This window comes from Protopterus annectens, chromosome 2.part0 (assembly GCF_019279795.1).
Source record: "Protopterus annectens isolate FY-2018-M chromosome 2.part0, PAN1.0, whole genome shotgun sequence".
NCBI classification, from domain to species: Eukaryota; Metazoa; Chordata; order Ceratodontiformes; family Protopteridae; genus Protopterus; species Protopterus annectens.
The window spans coordinates 1,684,773,104-1,684,798,977 of record NC_056728.1 but is presented as its reverse complement, the minus strand read 5'-3'; the positions used below and the strand labels follow the sequence as shown (position 1 = coordinate 1,684,798,977).

At 41.6% G+C, this 25,874-nt stretch overlaps 1 protein-coding gene across 2 annotated transcripts in view; it reads left to right on the top strand.

Moving 5' to 3' along the window:
• Window positions 1-25,874, top strand: part of RPL7L1 (ribosomal protein L7 like 1) — a 613,595-nt gene that overhangs the window by 309,985 nt on the left and 277,736 nt on the right. Inside the window, exon 4 of one of the 2 annotated variants that reach the window (XM_044061738.1) lies at window positions 4,466-4,603. The exons of the other annotated variant lie outside the window; for it this stretch is intronic. Within the exon in view, the coding sequence (XP_043917673.1) occupies window positions 4,466-4,603 (138 nt within the window). The remainder of the gene's footprint in view (window positions 1-4,465; window positions 4,604-25,874) is intronic. 2 annotated transcript variants of the gene reach the window in all.

Sequence of the window (25,874 nt, the reverse complement as noted above, 5' to 3'; positions counted from 1 at the left end):
ATATCCTAAATGTGTGACCACTTCCAATGGAACACTACAGAGATGTCTTAAGTCCAGAAGTGTTGCTATGACTTTCTCCAGGTACAGACCCCTAGTCCTTCACCCATCCTGCCTATAGTACCTGTGTTTTTAGATGGTTTTGCATCCACTTCCACCCACTCAGACTCACAGCCCCAGTACCACAAAAGTCAGACTGGTATTACAGAGTACCCAAGGACTCGATTCCTCTTCAAGACCCATGCCGCAGATCCTTCTGTAATTTCTGTTGCCTCTGATGAGGCCTGCAGGTTGCTTCCTTCCTCTTTCCTGCTCCCTTCAGATAAGGATAGCAAATAGCTGGAGAGGCCGGGAAAGAACATCTATACCTCAGCTACCATGGCCTTCAGAGCATTAAACTGTCAGACACATATAACCGATTACAACTTGGAACTTCTTTCCCAAGTTTCAAAACTGGTATCAGACATGCCTGATTCTGAAAATAAGGCCCTTGCATCCTCCCTCCTTGCCACCTATTTTCAGGTAGCCAGACATTCTATCAAATGCACCTGTGATGCAGTAGAAGCATCCTTTAGGGTTGCCGTTTCTTCTGTCCTCAGAAGATTTCCCTGGCTTAGGCTTCAGCCTCTACCTGAGGACATCAAGGCAAAACTGATGGATGCCCCCATGGACAATACTGCCCTTTTTGGGAAACCTTACGCAGAGCTCTTCAAATCTCTCCAGGAAAAAAAAAAACAAAGAACTTAAGGCCCTCAAGCACATCTTGGTATCTCCTGTGCCTAAATTTCATTGGTATTACCCTGCAAAACAAACTTTCATACACAGGCAATCCAGAGCCCCACAATCTAGCCTTCAAAAGAGGGCCAAGAAGACCCAACAGTTTTTTTCCTCTTCTGCCTCGGTTTCCCATATAACTAAGCAGCCTTTTCCTGATTGAACGGGCTCTTCTTGCAGCAACCAAATCTCTTTTTCCCAGCACCTTTCCCTATCCCTACCTTCCTGGGAGCTCATCACTCAGGACTCTTGGGTGTTGAACATCATCAAGAGGGGGGTACTTCATGGTTTGGCACAAGGTGCCTGCCTTCACAGGAATTCCCCTACCACTAAAAGATCAGCTCCCCCTTTCCCCTCCAGTTCTACAGGAACTCCTACAACAGGGCACTGTAGAACCTCTTCCCCAATGGGAAGAGGCTTTTACTCCCGCCTTTTCCTAGTTCCCAGGAAGGAAGGACCCTTGAGACCAATTCTAGACCTTTCATACCTCAACGACTTTCTCATAGACCCCTCTTTCAAAATGTTAACCTTACAAACACTGTTTCCCTGGAATCATATCCTTCCTCAGGCATTTCTAACTTCCATGGATATCAAGGATGCCTACCTCCATATTCTCATCCACAACAGATACCGGAGATTCCTACTATTTTCTGTGGGATCCTCACACTATCAGTTCTTGGCTTTGTCTTTTGGACTCTTCACAGCCCCAAGAGTCTTCACAAAATGTCTAGCCCCAGTAGGTAGCCTTTTGCAGGATCCAGGGGATCTTAACCTTCCCATACCTGGACAACCTATTAATCCAAGCCACTTCTCAAACAGAATTGAGCAAATCCCTCCAAATGTCAACTGCTAGTCTTCAAGGCCTGGGATTTACCATCAGCTTCAAGAAATCATCCCTGGTCCCAACCGAAGATCTCATTTTCCTGGGCTGCAGATTTCAAACCCTGAGCATGATAGTGTCTCTATATTCCAAGGCACAAAACATCTCTCTAGTTTTTGCAGAGAGACTCCACCTAAATTAGATTTATGTCTGGCAGTTCCTCAGAATCATGGGGCTGATGGCATCCATCATTCTAATGCTTCCTCTAGCAAGGCTTCACATGAGGAAACATCAGTGGTTCCTCAGATCAGTATGGTCTCAGCATGCTTACCCTCTAAAACACCTAATTCCTCTCCTCCCATGTCAAAAGCAGGAGCTCTAGTGGTGGATTTCGCAACTGTCTCTAAATCCAGGTCTTCCCATTCACCCTCTGCCACCAACTCTGGTCTTCTTCACAGATGCATTGGACACGGCTTGGGGGGGGTGGCCTTAGACCTCCACAATGCTCAAGGAAAGTGATCTCCCTCTCAAATGAAGGACCACATAAATGTGAGAGAGATGAGGGCATTATTGTCTGCCCTCCAAACATTCCATTCACTTATCAAACCAGAGAGATTACGTGTGCACACAAAGTGACAGTCTTGTGGTACATAAACAAGCAGGGGGGGTACCAGATCCTATCTCCTGTGCAGACTAGCCACTCAGGTATGGCATCTAGCTTGCCTTCTAGATGTATTTCTCCAGGCAGTGTACATCCCCTCCAGCCAGAATACTGTAGTAGACACCCTAAGCATATCCAGAACACAAGCCCACGAATGGATGCTTCACAGAGACGTGTTTCTGGACATTGCCCACCAGTGGGGTATTCCAGAGATAGACTTGTTTGCCTCCCCCATGAACAAACATCTCCCTCAGTTTTGTGCCAAAGAATACCATCTTCAGGCATGGAGAGTGGACGCCCTTTCAGTGTCCTAGAAGGGGAAATTCTTTTATGCATTCCCTCCCCTTCCATTAATTCCAAAAGTCCTGTTGAAAGTCCAACAGGAAAAGCCACAAATCTTGCTGGTGACACCCTATTGGCCATAACAGCATTGGTTCCCCTTTCTCTTTCATCTAGCCAAGGGCAGTCACCGGATGTTACCCCACAGAGTGGACCTACTAACACAGAACAAGGGCACACTCCTACACCCACATTTGGAAACTCTCCAGTTGACCTAATGGGTGATAGAGTCCTGATACCATTCAGACACCTTTACTCTGAGGATGTGCTTCAGGTACTGCAGGAGGCCAGGAAACTTACTACTAGAAAATCTAACCTCTCCAAATGGAAGAGGTTCTCCATCTGGTGTCTGGCTAGCAGCCAGGACCCATTGAAGGCAGGAACCACCTGTGGTCCTGTCCTATCTGTGTGAATTGCTTAATGCATGATTAGCATACTCTTCCATTAAAGCTCATTTGTCAGCTGTCTGTGCTAGACTGCCACTAGCTGTTCTCTTAACTTCCATATTCGAAGCTAAACAATTTCTCAAAGGCATCCTTCATATTAGACCCCCCCCAGGAGATGCGTGGCTCCACTCTGGGACCTCGACTTTGTGCTAGAAAAATTGACTCAAGCACCTTTTGAACCTGCTTCATTTAGTTCACTCAAATACTGCACTTGGAAAACAGTCCTCCTGGTGGCCATTATCTCTGCCAGGCAGGTCTCCGTGTTGCAAGCCCTTATGCCCCCCCCCCCTTCTTATGTTTCCACAAAGACAGGGTTTCCTTGTGGACAAATCCATCTTTCATGCCAAAGGTTGTCAGTAAATTGTCCCTAAATCAGACAAGTACACCTACCAACCCTCCCCCCAGAACAGTAGTGAAAAGATCCTACACAGACAGCTCAGGTTCTGCTTACATCAGACTAAACTCTTAAGGAAAACAGACCAGTTAGTTGTGTCCTTCCATCCCAGGGTTCTGCGATTGCCTGTGTCTAACAGACCATCTGTAATTGGATATTCAAATCTGCTGCCTTTTGCTATGCCCACCATGGTAAGGTTCTTCCTGTCTCAGTCAAAGCTCACCCTACCAGGGCAGTATCTTCCTCAGGGGTTTGGATACCAAGTCTATCTTATAGGCTGCTACTTGAACATCTGTCCACACTTTCACTAAACACTATAAGCTGGATTTCATCTCCATATCCAGGGCAAGGTTGGCCAAAGGCCATTCTCCTTGGCTTCATAGAAAATTCCTCTGCCACTTCAACGTCCCTTTCCTCATGAGGATTTGTACTCTCCTTTATGTCAGGAATACTGCAGCAGAAGAATAGAAGGACACAGATTAGTTGTGTAAGAACTTACCATAACAATAGATGTCCTTCTCTTCTCTGTTGCAGTATTCCATCCCTCCCTCCATTCCCCACTTCTTGGCTTTCTTGGATGCACTGATCCTCATTCCCTTAGACTGTCTCTCTGCCTGGGGCTTAAGTTCTGATAGTAGTACGCGCATCCATCTCTTTTATGGCTGATGTCTGTTGATGGCCAATGTCAGATGTACCATGCGCCTTGGGTAGTAAAAGACTTTGGTATACTGGCCGACGTCGGGTCATCACCTTGGCAGTCAACTCCCCTTGTGTCAGGAATACTGCAACAGAGAAGAGTAGGACATCTATTGTTATGGTCTTGCCACAACTAATCTTTCATTACAGATTTTTCTCACAGCCTGATTCCCACTAACTGTTCCACATATCTTCTTCATACTGAAGTCATTTGCATCTAGGTCTTGCTGGAAAGGTAAAACTAACAGTTTAATCAGGATATAGTAGATGTGTTTTAGTCAGTTGTCAGTCAAGACATATGCTAAGTCATTTATTTGGCTTTTATTTTTCTTGTGCAGAGTTAAAGGAATCTCTTTGAGAGTGAAAAGAACAATCTGCGATCTTCGTATTCGACAAATCTACTCTGGCTCTTTCATCAAACTGAATAAGTCATGTCTGAAAATGTTGAGGATTGTAGAGCCTTATGTGGCGTGGGGGTGAGTTATAGCTTGTACATCAGGGTTAATAAATAACAAAAGACTACAGAGAATTGGATTACTGCTATAAGTAATCAGTTACTGATGCAGGGAATATATATATTTTTACCCCACACTGTTACAAGGATTCCTGCTGTGTGTACCATATTTTGATGAAGTGTTTAACAGAAGTGTGTTGAATTGTCTCTTTGCAAATGTATGGTTTATGACTACTGATATAGATCTAGTTCTCATTCATATATAATTCTGTTTTTATTGGTGTTTAGATGTGGAGCTGTAAATATTTTTTATTGTAGAGGTGACTTTTGTATACATTTTTGTTGAGCCTTAATCCTTGTCTGAAAAAGACATCCATTTTTCCAGTAAGGTTACCTGTTTTAACAAAAATTTTAAATGAGCAAATTTATACAGGAAATGCAGGTAAGTATTATTGCAGCAGTCTGTGATCTTAAAGTGCATTGATAGAATATCTGAAATTTGGTAATAGATGTGAGAGACCTGAAGAGAAAGTCTAGGACTCTTCACAGAAAGTCTTCAATTGTGTTGTCCTCTTTTCCTTTCCTGTTTGGCAATTTTTCCTCAGAACGTCTCACCACTGGGGATGTACATACCCCATAGTATATAATAACATCCATTTAAAAAAAGGGCATTAATAATACCTGAGATGCGTGTTCCGTAGTTCTTGCTCACTTGGCAGTCACAAAAAATAATTACTGGAGGCCGGTTACTCATCCACAGAGTCTGTGTTGTTTTTGATCATTCTGATAGACAGTATAAATGCTGTAGTTGTCAAGAAGTGAACAAGGTATTAATTTTCAAGTTGCTGAGCATTCAGAAGTTCAGAAATTAGCATTTTTAGTTACGTTAGTGTTTAGTAAAAGTTGCCGTATTTTTTTTTGTATGTTACAAATGAGAAAAGCCTTCAGGATATTCCATCTTTCGTGAGAAGATGGTCCAATTACAACCACTGGGAGTACTCTTACTGCAGTAGAGTTCAGTAGAAAACTGAAAGCTGTGGGTCAAGACATGATCCATTTCTTACTGCTAGAAAATTGAAAGTTGTAGGTCAAGAAATGTGATCCATTACTTTTTGCAAACAGAATACCCAAGACGCTGGAAAAAGAACAGTGTGCTATTTTTCTGCATCTAACTAGGAAGAAGCCTTTAAAATTTATAGCATTTCTGCTGTTCAGGAAGATTCAAATGTTTTAGCCACAGCAGTAACAAAGAAAGGCAGGACTCGCTATAAGCCTGTAAAATGAAAGCTCACCTTTATGTTGTCATTTATTGTTTACAAAGAACCAGGGCTTAATGAATTGTCGATGTTTGAGACCGACTTTGGTGAGTCACATGATTTGTTTATTAAGAAATAGTTTTAAGTATAAGAAACCTAAAACAATGGTAAGTCTTTTAAGAGAAGTGGCTATAAACTTATAAAAATATGTGGATATTTACAAAATGAGTGGAATTGCAAGTGTGCAGTTAATGTAATTTGACTAGGAAATACAAATGTGTTAGATGAATCTAGTAATAAAATAAAAATGAAGCATAATGGAAGAATGTGTGGCCTTGCTAACTGAGATGAGAATTTTAGCCTTGAGGAGCACAGGAGGTGTAATGTGTTTGAAAATTAGTAAGTGCGACTGTAAATATGTAAGGAAGAAGTGTTCAGCATTCACTCTGTTTTCTACATTTGGAGTTGAAAGAATAATTTCCTAAAGATGTGTAAAGTAAAATTGTTTTGTGCATATAATTTTTTTTTGTTTGTAGGCATTATTCAGGGGTGGCTCATGTCATCAGACTGCAGGGCTGCAGCCCCCCTAGCTGTGATAAGAAAGAAAAATATTTACATTTTAAAAAATAAAATATTTAGTATTCTAAATAATACTCCCTAGCTGCGAGTCCGACTGACTCGCTGTTCAAGTCTCTGAACTCAAATTGTGAGCGCATGCGTGCTCGGCGAGTTCTGGGTTAAAAAAACCTAGTTTCTGTAAATCCAGACTACTGTAAAACCAGTCCAGATTAAGAAGAGAACGTATCAGTGTACAGATGCCCAGAAATCTATGCGGTTTGTAACCGTGGTAAAGTGGAAAGGGATCAGACTGCCACATCTGCAGTCACGTACATGAACGTGGATGGCTAGATGCCAACTGAGAAGGTTAGTCTACACTGTGTACTCCTTACTACTCTTCATTTCAGACCAGGTCATGACTGAAAACTTACCCTGTTAACAAATAAAAGTAAAAGGTGCTTTGTTCATTGGATTACGATTTTATCTTTGAGTCTGAAACAAATATTCAAAAACTATTGCAAGTGATGCCAGGGAATCACTAGACATTAACCATATGATTACTTTTGGGTTGCTCTGTTTGCTTCCCCACTTTTCATCTTCAGCTGTATCTTTTGCATTGCACAGCTGCATGTCTCTGTGTTGGTATCGGTGACATTCATGCTCCACTTTCCAAACGTAAGATACTTACCACATCACAAAAGGGCACCATGAAAACATACCTCTTTATAGAGGCCTGTTTTTCCAATCTAATTTCTATTTTATTCATTTCGATTTACAGAAACTAGTTTTTTTTTTTTTTTTACCCTGTAAGAGTTCCATTTCTGTAGTGTTCCCATTATTTGTACTTGACCATTTTGAAGGAGGTTATCCATGTAAAATAAATACACACATTAAGTAAGATAAAAGCCTTGCCACAATTTGGAACAGAAAAGGATACAGTCAAATACCCAGTCAGAACAACTGAAACTCCTCCTTTACTGTTCAGTTTCAGTGGTAGTGATCAATGATGTAAAAGTAAAGATTATTATTATTACTATTATTATTAATTTGTTAGTTGTGTTTGTGTTGTCATTACTGTTAGAAAGAGGAATGGACTAAAATTCATTCTGGGTAGGCATTTGTGCTGATAGTCGCAGACTACACCTGATTTTGTACCTAGTCCCCCCCCCCCCCCCAAAAAAAAAAAAAAAAAAGTGATGTTTGGTAGTCTGCACTGTTAGAAAATGTTATAACTGCTGTATGTGTTGTTATAATTAAAGAAATGTGATTTGTTTAAGTTCTGCATTCTAAACCCGATTTATAGTAAGCTTGTTTTGAAGCAGAGTAAAAAAAATCATTATTGTGAAATTAGATATAGCATTTCCTGGTGTAATCTGCTGTGATTTCAGCTCATAAAAAGAAAGGTATTTAGTGTGAGTATTATAAATAAATGGCTTTGCTAGTTACTGTATGGGCCACAATTTTACACAGAAAGTAATCCAGTAGTAGATACCTCCTCTTAGAACTAAGAAGCTACAAGTTGTATTAGGTTGATTACATTTTCCACAGCAACTTGTACTTAAATTATATTTATTTTATTGTGTGTGTGTGTGTGTGTGTGTGTGTGTGTGTGTGTGTCTGTGTGTGTGTATGTGTGTGTGACGCCGATCAGATAAAAGATACTGGGATTAAAACATCTTTCAAACACAGAATTGCAGTCCAAGGTTAGTCTAAAAATAAGTGGAGAATGTTTCTGGTTTCAAATACCCAGAACTGTAGAAGCTAAAAAAGTATATCAAAACTTAATTTCAGTGGACCTACCTCTGAAAGTTCTTTCAGTTATCCCCATTGCCTACTGTAACATACACATAGATTTGGTGTATTGAAGTGAAGTTCTATTAATCAGTGTTTGCAGAACAAGCCTATAGTTAGTAAAGACTCAAATGTGGTTCTAGGAGGGAGAGATGACTGCTCAAGCTAAAGTAACATGTAGATACAAAACAGCCCATGAGTTTGATGCACACAAACTGGTAGACACCAAGAAAATATTCTCATAGAAAAAAAGCAACAGAAATTGCATACCTTAACCAACATAGTGAAAATATACCTCAAAAAAAAAAAAAACCCACGACAGAAACTGCGTGGCATATCTGCTAGCTAAGTGAAGTGTTCTAGAAAACTTTAAGTGCAGCCTAGCTTTATGATATATGAAGGTCTGCCCTTTGCCTGCGCATAGTGCTGAGAAGTACAGAAATTGAGCTCCTTTATCGGTTTTTATTTATTGTATATGCCTCATTAATACAAAAACGAGAATCTGGACAATGATAGGTTGTAGCACAACCGAATGGTTTGCTGTATGTATTAAATGTATGTGTCTTTGTGTGATATTACTTAAAAATGAAACACTTGTCAAAACAGAGACATGCGCTGAAATATTAGTCATTGAACTTGGGGTGCTTACTCAATTCATATAACCTCTGTGTTTTAAGAGATGAGACGTATTCCTTTAAATAGTAACACATTGTGAAAAGCATTTTGAAGTTTGTTTTAACTTGGAATTGGGTTCTTCTTAGCAGTTTAACTGTTAAGTGTAACAGTTCAGGTGAAGTGAAATAGCATTAAAGTAAGTGTGAAAACGTGTTCTTTCTTTAGGGCGTAGGAATCGTGTGTACAAGTGCTTGTGCATCTGACAGAGAAAAAAATCAATCGATAACTATGCAAGTAATTTACATACTTCAGTGGAAACTGGAAAAAAAATGTTCTTTACAGTGCAGTGTACGGTAGGCATGATAAATTCAGACTGGTGATAGTTCTGTTAACTTTGGTGTGAGGTGCACCCACAATCACAATCATTGTAAGTTATTTAGCATTGATAGCTATTTAGTTGCTGCTGATTCGCACGTACCACCTGGACTGGAAAACTTTAAAAAAAAACTGTAAAGTGGCGTGATTATATCTCTCAGCCCGCAGACACTGAACAGAGGCGCACAGATGTCCATGAAAAGCATGCGCCATAGTGACTGAGCATTTATTTCATATAAATTGTTAAATATGGCCAGCATTGATCCCACTGTACCATAACTCCACCCATTTCTAGTTGGCCACACCCTTTCTCATTGGCCCCACCCATCCAGCTATCTCCTGCAGCCCCCCCCCCCCCCTTTGATTTGAAGTCATCAGCTGCCACTGGCACTATTTATTTATTTATTTTATTTATTTATTTAAATTTGTTGACCGGGAGTGTCCGACTGGACGTAGGTCCATTTTCAGCGGAGGCCCAGGGAGAAAAGCTCCACAGTTAAAATAAACTGACAGTATTTACATTGGATTACATAGTGATTAACAATTTACATAGCAATTACTTACAACATATTTACAGATGAAGAACATAGTACATCAGTAGACAACTAGAATCTTTATCTGTGAAGTGCATACCAGACATTAACAAATGTTACAAGAAGAAGAAGTTCGTGCTGTATAATAAGTACTGGATTATGAGCATCTGAGCTTGCTATAATCAAGGTAGTTAGTGGAGTGGAAAGAAAGGTAGTGGTTGGATGGGGTGGATGATATTAGAGTGGGAGTTGCAAGGGCATAGCCAGCATGTTTTTAGTTGCACTTTTAGTAAAGTTTTGAAGTGGGTGCATGATGGTATGGAGGTAATTGTGGGTGGGAGTGAGTTCCATAATTTGGCTATGGCGCAAGAGAACAGTGCTTCACTAGCAGAGTTATTGGCTTTAGTGATCTACAAGTGATTTTTGCTGCTGGATCTTAGTGGTCTGGTGGTGCGATAGGGTTGGAGTAGATTCTGGAGGGATGGGACATTTAGTGGATGGTTTACAAGTTTGTGGGCGAGTGAGAGTTGATACCACTGAAGGAGGTGAGGGAGTTCAAGCCAGCCCAGTTCAGCAAGTGAGAGACAGTGGTGACTACGGTAGGATGCCCCTGTGGCAAATTTGGCAATTTTGTTGTAGCAGGTCTCTAGCTTATTTAGATCACATTGCCTTAGGTTGGTATATATTGGAGAGGCATAAAGTAGGGTGGAGATAAGGTGGGAATTTGCTATTGAAATCTTTGCTGCTTTGGTGAGAAATTGCTTATTTCTGTATAACGCTCCTAGTTTTTTGTGGACTTTTTTTATAGTCATGGATATGTGAATGTCAAATTTTAGTTTATTGTCTATTTCCACTCCTAGCAATTTGGTGTGTTCAGTTGGGTATATAGTGGTGTTGTCTTTTGCTGTGATGTTAAAGTGAGAGTTGTTATGAGTATGTTTGGTGGGTTGGAAGATGAGTAGTTTAGTTTTGTTTGGGTTGAGTATTAATCGGGCATCGTATAACCATGTTTCAACAGAGGAAAAGGCTTCCTGTGTGACTTTTTGCAGTTTTGGTAGGGACTGGGCTGAGCAGATGATGGTCGAGTCATCTGCGTATTGTATGAGCGTGCCATGTTTGGTGGCAGAGGCTAGATTATTGGTGTAAACAGAGAAGAGTAGGGGTCCAAGGATGGATCCTTGGGGAACCCCTATGGAGACAGGTAGTTGGGGAGATATGTCATTCTGCCATACAACGGATTGTTGGCGGTCAGACAGGTAACTCTAAAACCAGTTGGTGACCGATTGTGAGAAGGATAGGTTATTGAGGACAGAGATAAGTTGTTTGTGTGGGACCATGTCAAATGCTTTAGATAGGTCTAGGAAAGTAGCAGAGGAGAGAGAGCTATTGTTTTTATGCTGAATGAAGGATAGTGTTAGTAAAGGAGAGTAAGGCAGTGGTGGTGCTATGGTTTGGTCGGAAACCATGCTGAGTACTGGAAAGGAGGTTGTTAGTAAGGAGATAGTCTGAGACCTGAGAGTGTATGCATCTCTCTAGTATTTTGGAGAGTGGAGAGAGAATAGCTATGGGGCGGTAATTGGTTAGTTCTGTGGAGGGTCCGCCTTTGTTGAGGGGAATTATATGTGATACTTTCTACAGTGTGGGAACGTAACTTTCTGACAGAGATCAGTTGATCAAGATGGATACTGGGTAGGCCAGAGCATCAGCTGCGATTTGTAGGTATTCACTTGGGAGGCTGTCTGCTGCTAATTTGGTGGGTTTAAGTTTAGTTAAGAGTTTTTTTTATGTTGGAGGTAGGTACAGGAGAAAAAGAGAAGGCAGTGGGGAGATTACTAGTTGAAGGTGTGGGTTGGAGGGGAGGGGGGGTTGTGTTGTTTAGCTAGTGATAGTATGGTTTGGGTGAAGTGTGTTGAATGAGGTAGCAATATTTTCTGAGGAGTGAAGGATGTTAGGAGGAGGGGTACTGACTTTATCTGGGTGGAGGATGGAGTTTATGGAGGACCAGAATTGTTTGGGGCTGTGTTGTGAGGAGTCTAGGGCAGACTGGTAGTATTGGGATTTGTCCTGTTTTATTAGCTTTTTGACTCTATTGCGTAGTTTTAAGAATTTCTGTCTAGCTGAGGGGGTTTTGGTTTTGCGCCAGTGCTCCCAGGCTTTATCCCTGTTTTTCATTTCTGACTTAGTGGTTTTCTGTAGCCATGGGGAGGGTTGTGCTTTGGTTCTGGAGAATCTTATGGGGGCATGGTAATTAAGGATGTTCAGGAAGGTAGTATTAAAAAAATCAACTGCATCATCTAGACTGAGGTACTTTAGAGGATGCCAGTTACATTCTTTGAGGGATGAGATGAATGTGAGTGGGTGAAAATTTAGTTTTTTTACGTATCTGACGGTAGATGACAGGTTTAGCTTGGTATAGGTATTTTTTGAGTAGGAATGTTGGGGAGTGATCACTGAGGCTATCTGATAAGCAGCCCGTTATATATGACTGGGGGCTCTTACTGACTAGTATTCAATCCAGGGTAGTGTGCTTGGTGGAGTTTTTATTTATCCTGGTTGGTGACTGGACTAGTTGAGTGAAGCCATGAAGGTGTACATGATGGGTTGGATTGTTGCCAGAACATGATTGCCAGTCAATATTGAAATCACCTAAGATGATAGTTTCTTGGGGGAGATGGTGGGTAGACCAGCTGAGGAGGTCTTCTAGGGGAGGGATGTTTTGGCCAGGTGGGAAGTAGCATCCAATTATGTTGATGGTTTTGTTTTGGTTTATTTTGAGGTTGGTATATATTATTTCTTCATTGCCTATTTGTGATGCTGATGATTTTAAGATCTGGATGTTTAGATGCTGTTTAAATAAACTATTAAACTATGTTTAACTATTAAATTTGAAAAGTTGATGCAGAGTTAATGTATGAGGAGTGCAGTGACATTATCCGTCACACTGACAAAATAGTCAGAATTTATAAAGAAATTGTTGAATGTGAACTTAACAGAAGTGCAGAGTGCAGATTGTCAACAAGATACCTTCAAGTATCGCTGCAAGAAAGGAATGTGCATGTTTCTGACATTCAGGACACTGGCCAAATTCAGCAGATTGAAAAGCTACTGATGAGAATACAAAACTAAAAGTGCTAGATTCTTTTTCATATAGTATTGAGTTAGAAGGGTAGTGTGCCTGATATTTTGAGTCTGTGCTTTCCTTTGCCTTACTTCTCAGGCACTAACAGGAAATCATTGTACTAATACTTTTTGTGCTCTGGGGTTGTTGCAAAAAGTATGTGCCTAATAGCAACCTTTCTTAAGTCATGCATATTATCCAAATACTCCCCTACTTTCTGTCCATCATTCAACAATTGCTCCTCCTCTTGTTCAGTAAGATTTCCCTTCACCTGTAATATTTTAACCTTTGACAATTCCTCTAAATAATTCATATTACTTCGCTCATCTGTCTCTCTCATTTTTACCATATTTCTAAATGCCATTTTCATTTTGTCCACATCTCAGTTGTCCTTTATGAAGAAATTTGTATCTTCCCTAACAACTCTTGAATTATTTCTGTGACACCCGTGCCCTGGCCCAGTAATCAAGGAGCCTCATTCCTCACCACCAACACCAGAGAGGATGTCTCATATATGAAGAAAGTATAAAAAAATACACACAGTAAAGTGCAATTTCCCTTAAGAGCACACAAAGATCACAGTCAGTCCTGGGCTGGTCGCTCCCTTGCTCCCCAGGTCCCCAATAAGTAGATGACACACACACACTTTGAGATAAGAGTTTACATAACCACACAGACACTTCTGGGGAAGGCTGGCACAGGTTCTCCAGCTGTGCCCCGTTTTACCCAGACTATACGGTAGTAATTACTGCCACCACCCAGCTACTATTTATCAGCTACTCAAAGGCCTTTAAAAGGGTGTCTAATTATTACTGTGCAATATTATTATCCAATTGCTAGTATAGCCCAGGGCTAAAGCTATAGGAGTGGCTTTGTACAGTTTTACCAAAGGCATACAAGTACTCTAAAGAGCTTAAATTATCTCTACATAAACCAGCCACAGTTAAAAGGTTTTAAAATATTTAATAATAAATAATTAAAACCACAAGACAATACTTTGCTACAAGAAAACGCACTTCTAAAATAACTTACTTATAGAGCAAGGCAGAGTGCTGTGAGTTGGATAGTCAAGGCAAAATGCTTAATAATCACTGGTTCTCACTGTTTAAATTAAAACTGCAGTTATGATAAAAAAATTACATCTTTTACACTTTCCTGGTGTTCCCAGGCTGACAGACACTGCGTTTACATTCTTTTACACTTGGAGCAATAAAGAACATTCCACATGTAAGATTGTGGTCATTAACTTTAGCCTTAAAACAATAGGCAGGATGCTTACTCCAGACTCATAGACTCCAAATTCTAACTTCAAAGGAACAGACATAAAATAATTTTAATTTCAAAGGACCAACAAGAAATGCTTGACTTAGCTTTCTTTACAGCAGAGGGCAATGTTGCCACATACTTTTAAGTTTCAACATTTCACAGTATTTACAAATGATAGAATTATGTACCAAATCTATTTGACTAGGCTGGCAGCCTTCACCCATCTCTACCAGCCCCCCCCCCCCTGGAGAACTCAAGCTTGTTTCTCAAGTGACCCTTGAGAAACACCGCTTGAGAGGGTCAGGTCTGTCTGAGTATTCCTACCCCATTCCCTGTCTTGAGAGCCCATCTGCATTGGCATTTCCACTCTCACTGCGGTGCTGCACTGACATGACATATATACTTGCAACCCCAGGCTCCATCTTAGCAACTTGGCATTTTGCTGTCTGGCTCTGTTTAACCATATTAGGAGACTGTGATCTGTCATAACAGTGAATTTCCTTCCGTACAGATAAGGCTGAAGTTTATGCAATGCCCACACTATGGCCTGACATTCATTTTCTACAGCTGCATAGCTTTCCTCCCTGAGTTGGAGCCTACGACTGAGGTAAACCACTGGGTGCTCTTCCCCCAGTGACAAAATCTGGCTAAGTACAACCCCCAACCCATGGTTTAAAGCATCCACCTGCACAACAAATTCTTTGCTGTAATCTGGACTGGCTAACACAGGGGGTCCTCCCAAAGCTTCTTTAAGCTTCTGGAATGCCTGTTCGCATGCTGGGGTTCACACTACCTTATCTGGTCTGTTCTTCCTTGTCAGTTCTGTGAGAGGATCAGCTATGGTACTATAACTGGGGACAAACTTTCTGTAGTACTCTGCTGCCTCTAAAAATGCCCTCACCTACTTTTTAGTAACAGGTGCAAGCCATGCCTGAATGGCTTCCACTTTGGCATGTTCTGGCCTTATCTTACCACTCCACACTCTATGTCCTAGGTAGGAGACCTCCACCATACCCGCCTGACATTTGCTCGGCTTAATGGTCAGTCCTGCCCTCTGTAGTCTGCCCAGTACCTCCCTGACATGCTGAAGATGCTCTGGCCAGGAATGGCTGTAGATGGCAATATCATCTAGGTAAGCAAGGGCAAACCCTCCTGCTCCTGCTAGGATTTGATCTACCAGCCTCTGGAATGTTACTGGGGCATTCTTCATCCCAAAGGGCATCTTTGTGAACTCATACAAGCCAAAAGGAGTCACAAAGGCTGACTTCACTCTAGTACTGGGAGTCAAGGGCACCTGCCAGTAACCCTTGGTAAGATCAATGGTTGTAAGATACTTAGCCCCACCCAGCAGCTCTAGGGCCTCATCTGTCCTAGGCATGGGGTAAGCATCCGACTTGGTGTGACTATTTAATTTCCTGTAGTCCACACAAAACTTAGTGCTGCCATCCTTCTTTGGCAGCAGCACTACTGGGGAGGCCCAGGGACTGTTGGACTCTTCAGTCACCTCTATTTCCAACATCTCCTGTACCTCCTCCCTAAGGGTCTGTCTGACTCTCTCAGGCACCCTATAAGGGCCTTGCCTGATAGGCCTTTGGGGTCCTGTATCTACCTGGTTCTACAATAGGTGGATGCACCCTGGTTTCCCAGTGAACATGTCCCCAAATTCCTGCAACACTGCTCGGATATCTTGAACCTGGGTAGGAGATAGCTGCTGGGACATTGCTGTCCTTTCCACTGAGGTGTCAGCCTGAGCTTTACTGAGGAGATCAGTCCCCAGATCTCCCTCAGACTCCTCCTGCAATCCACTGCAAATGCTTAGCACAAGGGCCTCCTTATCATGGTAAGGTTTCATCATGTTAACATGGTACATTTTGTGTCCCTGCCGTCTGCCTAGCAGTTCCACCATGTAGTTAACAGCACTTACCTTTCTTGTCACCTTGTAGGGACCCTCCCAAGCTGCTTGCAGCTTGTGTCTGACAGGAATGAGAACCATTACCTGCTGCCCCACAGCATACTCTCTACCTCAAGCATTCCTGTCGTACCACACCTTTTTCTGTTGTTGGGCTTCTGCCAGGTTCTCCTGGGCCAAGTCCATGAGTTCCCTGAGCCTTGTCCTGAGGTTTAGGACGTATGCCACAACAGACTCCTTGTGAGACTCGCACTCACCTTCCCACTCATCTCAAATTAAATCTAGATGTCCCCTTACCCTATGCCCATACGCAACTCAAAGGGTCCCACTCCGTCTTAAACTGATCTGCAAATGCCCATAGCATGGACTTGATTGTAGAGTTTAACCTCTCAACAAGACCATTAGTCCGGGGATGGTAGGGGGGTGATCTTCACGTGCTTCACCCCACAGGACTTCCACAGACAAGCCAGCAGGTCAAACATGAAATTGGCACCTCTGTCAGTCAGTATTTCTTTTGGGAAACCTACCTTGCTGAAAATCTCTAACAAAGCATTTGCCACCTTCTCTGCCTCAATAGAGGACAAAGTTACTGCCTCAGAGCATCGTGTAGCATAATCTCCTACCACTAGGATATACTTTTTCCCTGTGGAACTTGGGGTACTCAGAGGACCCACAATATCCTTAGCTACCCTCTGAAATAGCTCCTCAATCACAGGCAAAGGCATCAAAGGAGCTCTTACTTTGTCTCCTGCCTTGCTTACCTTTTGGCACTGCTCACAGGTCCTGCAGTACCCTGTTACATCTCTGGAAATTCCAGAAGAATGACATCTGACAGGAAAGATACTGAAGTAGAGTTGGAATTCATCACAGAGTTATTCAGAGAGAGGGGATACGATGAACGTATGATGTATGACACAGGAATTTATATTCTTAAAGAGTGGGGACAAAAATATATACCTCTCTTAGGATTAAAATATGTAGGTAGTGAGACTACATTAGGAATAGAAGAAAGCAGCACTAAAGTGAATGATACATCTTTTAAGAGAGCATGTATAGTACAATATGGCCCGTTTTCACGCCAAGTAAAAAATGTACTAACCAACAACTGGCAAATTATTTTAATGGACGATGATGCACAAAAAATTTTGGGAACTAAACCACACTTTGTTTACAAAATATGGAAGAACCTGAAATATTTATTAGAAAATAGCCATACACAAGCAACCACAAAAGAGAAACACACTAATAAATGTGGAGCATGCGGACAATGTAGATTTATTTGTGAGGATAAGATGTTTTCTTTGGAAAATGTTAACAACACTATAATTAGACCTACACAAGGTAATTGCAAAACTAGTTTAATTATTTACATAGCTAAGTGTAATGTTTGCCCTGCATACTACATAGGCAGGACTGAGAGACAATTTAGGAAAAGGATTTATTCACATATTTACAGCATTAGAACCAAAGATGTGAAAAATGCCTTATATAAACATATCAGTGCAGCAGGCACTGAACATTCTTTCAAGTTTGCAATTTTAGAAAGAATTAAGTTAAATCCCAGAGGGGGTAATATAAAAAACACTCTGGCATATAGGGAATATTGGTGGCAAATATACACTGATGCAATGACGTGGCCTGGAATAAATGATTATATTACTGTCAAGCCATTATTGACGTTAAGAAGTTAATGAAGGGTTGTGATTTTTCTTGTTTTATATTTTTTTGTTTCATATTTGCATTGTTCATACTGCTGATATGTTGCAATACTTACTACAAGTAGCATCAACTACATGTTATATGGACGGACATATGTTAAAGGAACTATATTTGAGGTTTTAAATTATATATATTGTTAAATAGGTTTTTTAATATACTTTTTAGGTCAATTTGACATATGGTGAAGTCTTAGATGTATACAAATTACAAATAACTGCAATCAGTTTCATGTAACTTCACATTTTATATTTTCAGTTCAACGTTTTTTGCATATAATAGTTGTATTTGTATTATATAGATATTTTATTTTAATTTTATCCAAATTTAGTGAATGAGCACTGTTGCTTTAAGGATATCCTTGTATTTGGCGCCAATTTGACGCTTTTAAAAATGAACGGCAGGATGTTCAATTTGTTCTGAGGAAGCTCGTGGTGTACGAGTGAAAGCGCTTAACGTTTTATATGGTGATTAAACTCTTTAAACTTCTCAACAGTTTCAGTGAGCGATTACTTTTTGTGACGTTCAAAATACGATTTTAGTTGGCGAATCAGTATATTTACCATTTTGTGGATTATTGCATACTATTGTGGATTGTTTGCTACCAGTTCCGTTCCTTATACGAGAGTGAGCAGCGGTTTGTTCTGCTTTTTCTTTTTTCCAAGTGTACAACAAACGCTGAGTTCAGGAGTCGATAAGCTTAGTTAAATGAACTTTAGCCTTAAGAAAGAGTGCACTGGCTATTATTAACTGGGTAAACGTAACATTGTTGCGATTTGTGCTGAAGTGATTGATGCTACTAGGAATATATCTGCTTGTATTCCCTTCAGTGTTTCTGACTTCACTGATTTTCACTCAGCTGCTTATTACTTCTCCTTTAAGTACCAAGTTTAGTGTTTTCTATATAGTTGTCTCAGAGTTCACAGTTCAAGTAATTTCCTGATTAATTTCCTGCACCTGTAAACAGTTTGTCTGCAACTAAAGAGCTCTGCTGGTAGATATAGACCAGATGATGGTTTTACAATTGCATGACATAGCTCGTCTCACATGCTGAAAAACTGACATTTTATGTGATTTAGATTTTCACCTGTATGCATATCACCAGAGGAACCACAACAACCCAGTACACACATATGTGATCTGTTCACTTCTGCCTGCTCCACCTTGCAACCCAAGAGCACAGCATTATACTGCTTATGCCTAGCTTTTGTCCTTTTACAATATAAACTCCAAATACATTGCAGTAAAACAAAGCTTTCTTACTGTAATATCTCTGGCATTAACAGCAACAACTGATAAGGGAATGTGTCAAATTGGAGAAGTTAGTTTCGCCAATGAAAAATGCGTGAATGCTGTTTGATGAAACTAATTTCACTGACAGTGGAGTTTCTTTATCCACTGTTGTGTGACCGTATAGTTGGTATATATGTTTGGGAGGGGTATGCATGGGGTCTTCCCCTTTGCAAAAAAATTGTTTGCCAAATGTAGTTTCAGCGGGACGTTTTTGAACTTTTTATTGATGATCTTCATGTTCCCACGTCAGGTCGTCAGGGGTATAAAACAGGCAGCTGATGCCATTTTCTTTAGTCTTTCTTGCCGCGCGGTGTCCGAAGCAGAAGCACTTCGCAAGTGCCAGTCGGCCGACTCCTGAAATTTTCGAATTAGAGTTTCAGAACTAAAGTCTTCAATTAAAGCTAAGTACCCCATTGGGGAAACTTTTTCATGCTCCATACTGATGTCAGTAAAAGTTAATAATTGCATTACTTGTGGGAAGCAAATACCTCATAAGGATTTTCATTTGTACTGTATTCCTTGCCTAGGCCCAGATCATAATGTGCCTTGCTGTCAGTTTTGTGCTAGATTGAACCACTGCACTACTAAGCATCTGTATATCTTTGCTTCAAAATATTTTGGAAACAGATTTAACTACCCTGAAATGTCATCGGATGGCAATCCGACTACTGGAGTTCACAAAAAACGCAAAGAAAAGCACAGAGACAGACCGCCAAGGTCCAAATCTGACTACAAATCTTCCCCTAAGACAGTCGCCGGTTCGCCGGTACTCAGTGAGGCGCCTTCGCAGCCCGTGATGCCCGCTACTTTTGAGTCGCAGGCCTCTACCGAGACTCATGTGGAGTCCGGCATGCCGCGAGATTCTCAAAGTATTGTACTGGCGGATGTCTCTTCCTCGGATGGGTCCGGAGCCGCTGAACAGGCACCGGCTTCTGAGGGTGTCTTCAGGCCTCAGCATTTCTATATAAAACCAACGTCAGCTTCAAAAACAAAGACAAAAGCAACTTCTAAGGCTAAAAAAACGACACATGAGCCACATGCTCAGGCCTCTATGCCCAAAAAGCAGATGATCAAAAGGGCTAAAGACCTAATTACTTTGATCAGGGGTTCCTAACCCACCCCCCCCCATAAGAGGCCAAGGCAAGACACTGATTATGAATCTTCAGATCAGGTTTCTATTTCTTCTGATCAGGAATTTTCTGTACCACCCTATGAGGATTCAGATGCAGAGGAATCCATCCTGTCTGCATCTCCTCCTGAAGTTTATTCCTTTGGAGAAACCTTGCATACTTTGAGGGAACATTTTCATTGGGAGAGTCAAGATTTCTCAGAATCAAAAAAGAGGCTTAGGGATTTCCTTCTTCTCCCTCAGCATAGGCCTTTAGCATACCTCCTGTATTAGACATTGTTGATGATGTGTTTTCGGAATCAAGCATGACTCCAGATTCCTTACCTCCAGCTCCTAGCAAGCCAGACAGATATTACAGGGTTCCTGACTCGCACAAATTTTTATTCAAAAACCCTGCTGCTGACCCTGAAACTAACTATCTCACAGGGTCCCAAAGGTGTAAAGGCCTCAACAGCTAAGAATCCTACCCCCTCTGATAGAGATTCCAATGGTGCTGGATAGATGGTGAAAAAAGGTTTATACGTCTGCAACCTTGGCAATTAGGGCCTTAAACTGCCAGTTTCATATGCTTAAATATCAACAGCATGTTATGGGATTATTGAAACAGAAAATGATGTTGATTTTCTGAATGTGTAGAAAATAAAGAATTACAGGAATTATTGCATGCAGCACAACAAGTTGGAAAGCATACTTTGCAATGTGGTTTTGATTCCTTGGAGGCCTCCTGCAGGGCTGCAGTTACTGGATCTGTGATTTAGAAGGCATGCATGGCTAAAGGAGCAAAATTTGCCTGATCATGTTAAAGCTAAATTGTTGGATGCACCTTTACAGCATGATACTTTGGTAATAAGGCAGAAGAGGTTTTAAAGAAAATGGAAGACAAAGCTAAGTCTATTCAAACTGTAAAAGACTTTTTACAAGTGCAGCCACCAAGATTCAGTAGACACTGGCCTACAAAACATGGTCCTTTCCTCTGTCCGACAGAGCTTCACTGGGAAAATCCAGGCGCTCAAAGGGGTCTAGATACCAATCACAGGATTCTTACAGGTCAAAGCAGTGGGGTGCCTCTACCTCCAAATCTGGAGGAAATAAAGCGCAACCCTACAGTAAACAGTGTCAATGACTTTCCTCTGCCATCACCAAGCACTTATCTTTTGGCAGCCCCCTTAGGGGGAAAACTAGCACTTCATGCTCAAAATTGGTAGTTAATAACCCAGGACAAGTGGGTATTAAACATAGTATCCCAGGGATACAGATTTCATTTCCATACTCTGCCAATTCCAAATGGTTGGCCAGATCTTCCACAGAATCAATGGGCAGAGGCACAGAAACAAGTTACGTCCCTCATGGATATGGGCACTATTCAGCCAGTGCCAAAACGGGAGAAAGGACAAGAGTTTTACTCAAGACTGTTCTTGGTACCCAGAAAAGACCAGGCCTGGCGCCCAGTACTGGATGTATCAATTTTGAACACATTCTTGGACATACCAAAATTCAAAATGCTAACTTTGCAGCAGCTTCTGCCCATGCTGGGCAAGAACACTTGGCTAGTGACTCTAGACTTAAGAGGCATACCTGCATATCCCAATAAGGGAATCGTGTGGAAGATACCTCCGCTTCAAGGCTGGCTTTATGCATTACCAATTCTCTGCAGTGCCCTTTGGCTTATCTACTGCGCCCAGGGTCCTTACAAATTGCCTGGCACCAGTAATTGCATTTTGCAGACAAAGAAGTATACAAATCTGTCCTTACTTGGACGACTGTCTCATTCAAGCAGAAAGCAAGGACATTCTTCAACATCTGGCGTTTGTGAAAAGGCTTCTAACATGCCTGGGGTCCGCAATAAAAGAAAATAAATCACAACTGGTACCCTCTGAAGAGATCACATTCCTGGGTGCAAGCTTGAATACAACTGCCCAGATGGCTTACCTTACGCCAGACAAACAAAGGCAACTGACTATTTACTTCAAACAGATGGCAACGAAAACCAAGTTATCTGCAAGACAAATTCTGCAGGCTTTGGGGTTCATGGCATCCTGCATTCTACTGATTCCATATGCAAGACTGCATATGAGGAAACTACAGTGGTACCTAAAAAGTTTATGGAGTCAACATTGTCACAGTCTGGAAACAATGATTCCTCTCATTCCCTGCCTACAACAGGAGTTTCTTTGGTGGGCAGAGACATGACACCAGAACATGGGACGGTCTTTCACTGTACCCCCTGCTAACCAAACCCTAACTACAGATGCATCAGACTATACATGGGGGGCCCACCTGGCAGGGAGATGCATTCAAGGCATATGGAGCTCAAAACAAATGCATCTGCATATCAAACAGAAAGAGATGTTAGCTGTTCAGAATGCCCTGACAGCCCTCAAGGACTTACTTCATCCAGGACAACTACTGATAAAGACGGGCAACACCACTGTTATGTGGTACATAAACAAGCAGGGGGGCACACACTCCTACCCCCTTTGCAGACTAGCCATGGCATTGTGGGATACAGCCTTGACTTACCAAGTACATCTTCAAGCTCACTTCCTGCCAGGAAAACAGAATACTCTGGCAGATGACCTAAGCAGAAACCTTATGGACCCTCATGAGTGGAAACTGGATCCACAAGTCTTCAGCATGACAAAGAAATGCGGGAGCCCGGACATAGATTTATTTGCCTCTCCCCAGAATTATCAACTGGACAAATTCTGCAAAAGGACTTACCACAGACAAGCATGGAAAGTGGATGCCCTAACCTTCAGTTGGAAAAACCTATCAGTCTACGCCTTTCCTCCTCTGCCTTTTCTTCCCAAAGTCCTACTAAAGGTCAGACAAGAGAAACCAAAAATGATTTTAATTGCCCTGGACTGACCTCGCCAACACTGGTACCCAATCCTAAGGAATATGTCTCAACTCCCTCCTTGGTACTTGCCTCAAATACCTCATTTACTGTCTCAGCAAAACAATCAAATCCTGCACAATCAGCTCCAAACTCTGAACCTGGCAGCATGGCTGATCATGTAGTTATTCAAACAACACCTCTCAGTAAATCTGTGATGGATGTCATTTTGGAAGCCCAAAGGCCTAGTACTAGAAAACCTTATGCTGATAAATGGAAGAGATTCTGTGCTTGGAACCAAGCACAAGAAACTGACACAGCAAAGCCAAATATTCCTCAGATTTTACAATACTTTACTGAGATGCTTAACAAGGGCTTATCTTTTTCATCAATAAAAATCCATGCCTCTGCCATCTCGGCTCATTACAACACAGAGCCACCAATCTTTTCTCATCCTTTGCTAAAACAGTATCTTAGAGGGGCCAAAAATTTAAGGCCTCCCAGATCATCACCAATTCCTGCATGGGACCTTAATTTTGTGTTGGAAAAAGCTCACCCTGCCTCCATTTGAACCAGCTGCTACTGCAGATATAAAGTTTTTGTCCTGGAAAACAGCTTTACTTCTGGCAATCACTTCAGCAAGAAGGGTTTCAGATCTACAGGCCCTCATGGCTGTGGAGCCTTTTATTATATTTTACCCAGACAGGTTGTCCCTCAGGACCAATCCTTCCTTTATGCCTAAGGTGGTATCCAGTGTGGCTCTTAACCAAACTATTCACCTGCCAACTTTTTACCCAAATCTGCAGAACAAGGGGGACGGATTCTGCATTCTCTGGACGTGCACAGACAACTAAGATTCTGCTTAAACAGGACCAAATCTCTAAGAAAAACTGAGCAGCTACTGGTGGCATTTGCTGCAGGATCAGAGGGAAAGGCTGTTTCAAAGCAGACTATTTCAAAGTGGATAAGCCACTGCATTCGTTTCTGCTATTTGCATCATGGTAAACTGGTGCCCAAGGGCATTGGGTCACATTCCACCAGGGCTGCATCTACATCAGCAGCTTTTCTCAGAGGGGTACCAACCAAAGACTGCTACTTGGAGTTCTGTTCATACTTTTACAAAGCATTATCATTTGCCTCTCTTCTCTAAGTCCAGGGCAGGCTTTGCCACTGCAGTTCTGCAGGGCCTTATAGCCGCTCCTAATGCTATTTAGTTCCAGCCTCCCATCCATAGCTTTGGGATTTTACCCAAATGTAATGACTGCAACAGTGAAACACGAATCATATAGTACAGTTGTGTACACTTACCATAAATGTAGATGTTCGTGTGTATTCACTGTTGCAGTCCAGGTTACCCACCCTCCATCCCCCTTTATTCTACAGCTTTTCTTTCCTTCACTATTATTCTACAGCCTTTGTGGTATATTTGCTTTTGGATAAAGGTAAAGTTTATGTTGTGACAATTGCATGTATTTATAATTATATATATGTATATATTTTTGCTCCCCATTTGGGGGGCACCTGACATCTGAGGCAAGAAAAACTAAAAAAAAATGGTGTTGGCTGCCTGTTTTATACCCCTGATGATCTGACGTCATGGAAGAGGAGACAGCAACCGACTCGGGACCCAAGACTTTGATATTCAGGCCGACTGAGGGCAGCCTGCCAGCAGATTACGCCTAATTTAATGACTGCAACAATGAATACACTCTAACATCTACATTTATGGTAAGTGTACACAACTGTACTTTGCTGAAACTAACTTTGGGGAATCAGTATGATTCCTATTTCTGCATACTGTACAGAACTACAGTACACTGCAGCGTGCACCCACCTTCAAAAATTATAACACATTGCTAAGAAAAAAAGCACTTTTTTGTGCCAACCTCTGGCTCCTAAGAAGCAAAACAGATATTATAAAATCCCTGAGGACCATAAGTATTTGTACAAAACTAACTTCTCCTGCTTTTTTCATGCCCACAAATAAAGCTCTCCAAACTGCTATCCTCTTCCAAGCTTTTACCTTATTACAATGACATCCTTGCTGTGGAACTGTATAGGAAAAAGTGTGCCTGCTACTTTGGCACGTATGACCATTAATTATCAGGTCCACATAACTAGATATGTCCTTCTGTTTCTCCTCTTGGGTGGATTTTGACTGATTTGTCTGATTCGGACAGTCAGACTTCTGCCGTTTGTCTTTTGAGTTTCTGCCTCTCAGGTGGCTCACCATTCCATTAAATGCAGTTATGATGCTGCTGATGTCTCTTCTAGGGTAACTGCATTTGTTTCTGTCATGTGGAGATGCTTTTGGTTGCACCTTCAAGCCTTACCTGAAGACATTAAGGGTAAACATTTAAATTTCCTGTTAGACCACCAGAATATCTTTGGTACTGCTTTTGCAGAATTGCTAAAATTCTTAAAGGATAAGATTAAGATTATACAAGACCTGAAGCAAATCTTTGTTTCCCCTGTCCCTATGTTCCAGAAGTGTTAGCCATCTAAACCTTTGTCTAAAGGCAGTGTGCCAGGAGCAAGAGTTCTCTTAAGCAGGTTTTCCCAGACAAGCCCACAAGAGTTCTAGTAGCAAAAAAAATTCCTTTCCCGACAAGTCTGCCTCTATCTGAGATTCAGTCGCCCCTCCACCTCAGCCAGATTCCTCTGTCACTCAGACAGACTCTTTTTTTTTTTTTTTTTTTTTCCCCTCCTCTTTGGCAACAGCTAACAGCAGATGTCTGGGTACTCTGTTATCCATAAGGGTTATTTTATGGCTTGTAAATATCTTCCGCCATTCGCCAGCCTTCTTTAGCCTCTTTATTGCCATCTCCCTCACTTTCCTTTGGTTCTGCAGATCTGACGGATCAGGGAGCCATCCAGCCTGTCCCATTGTCTCAGCAG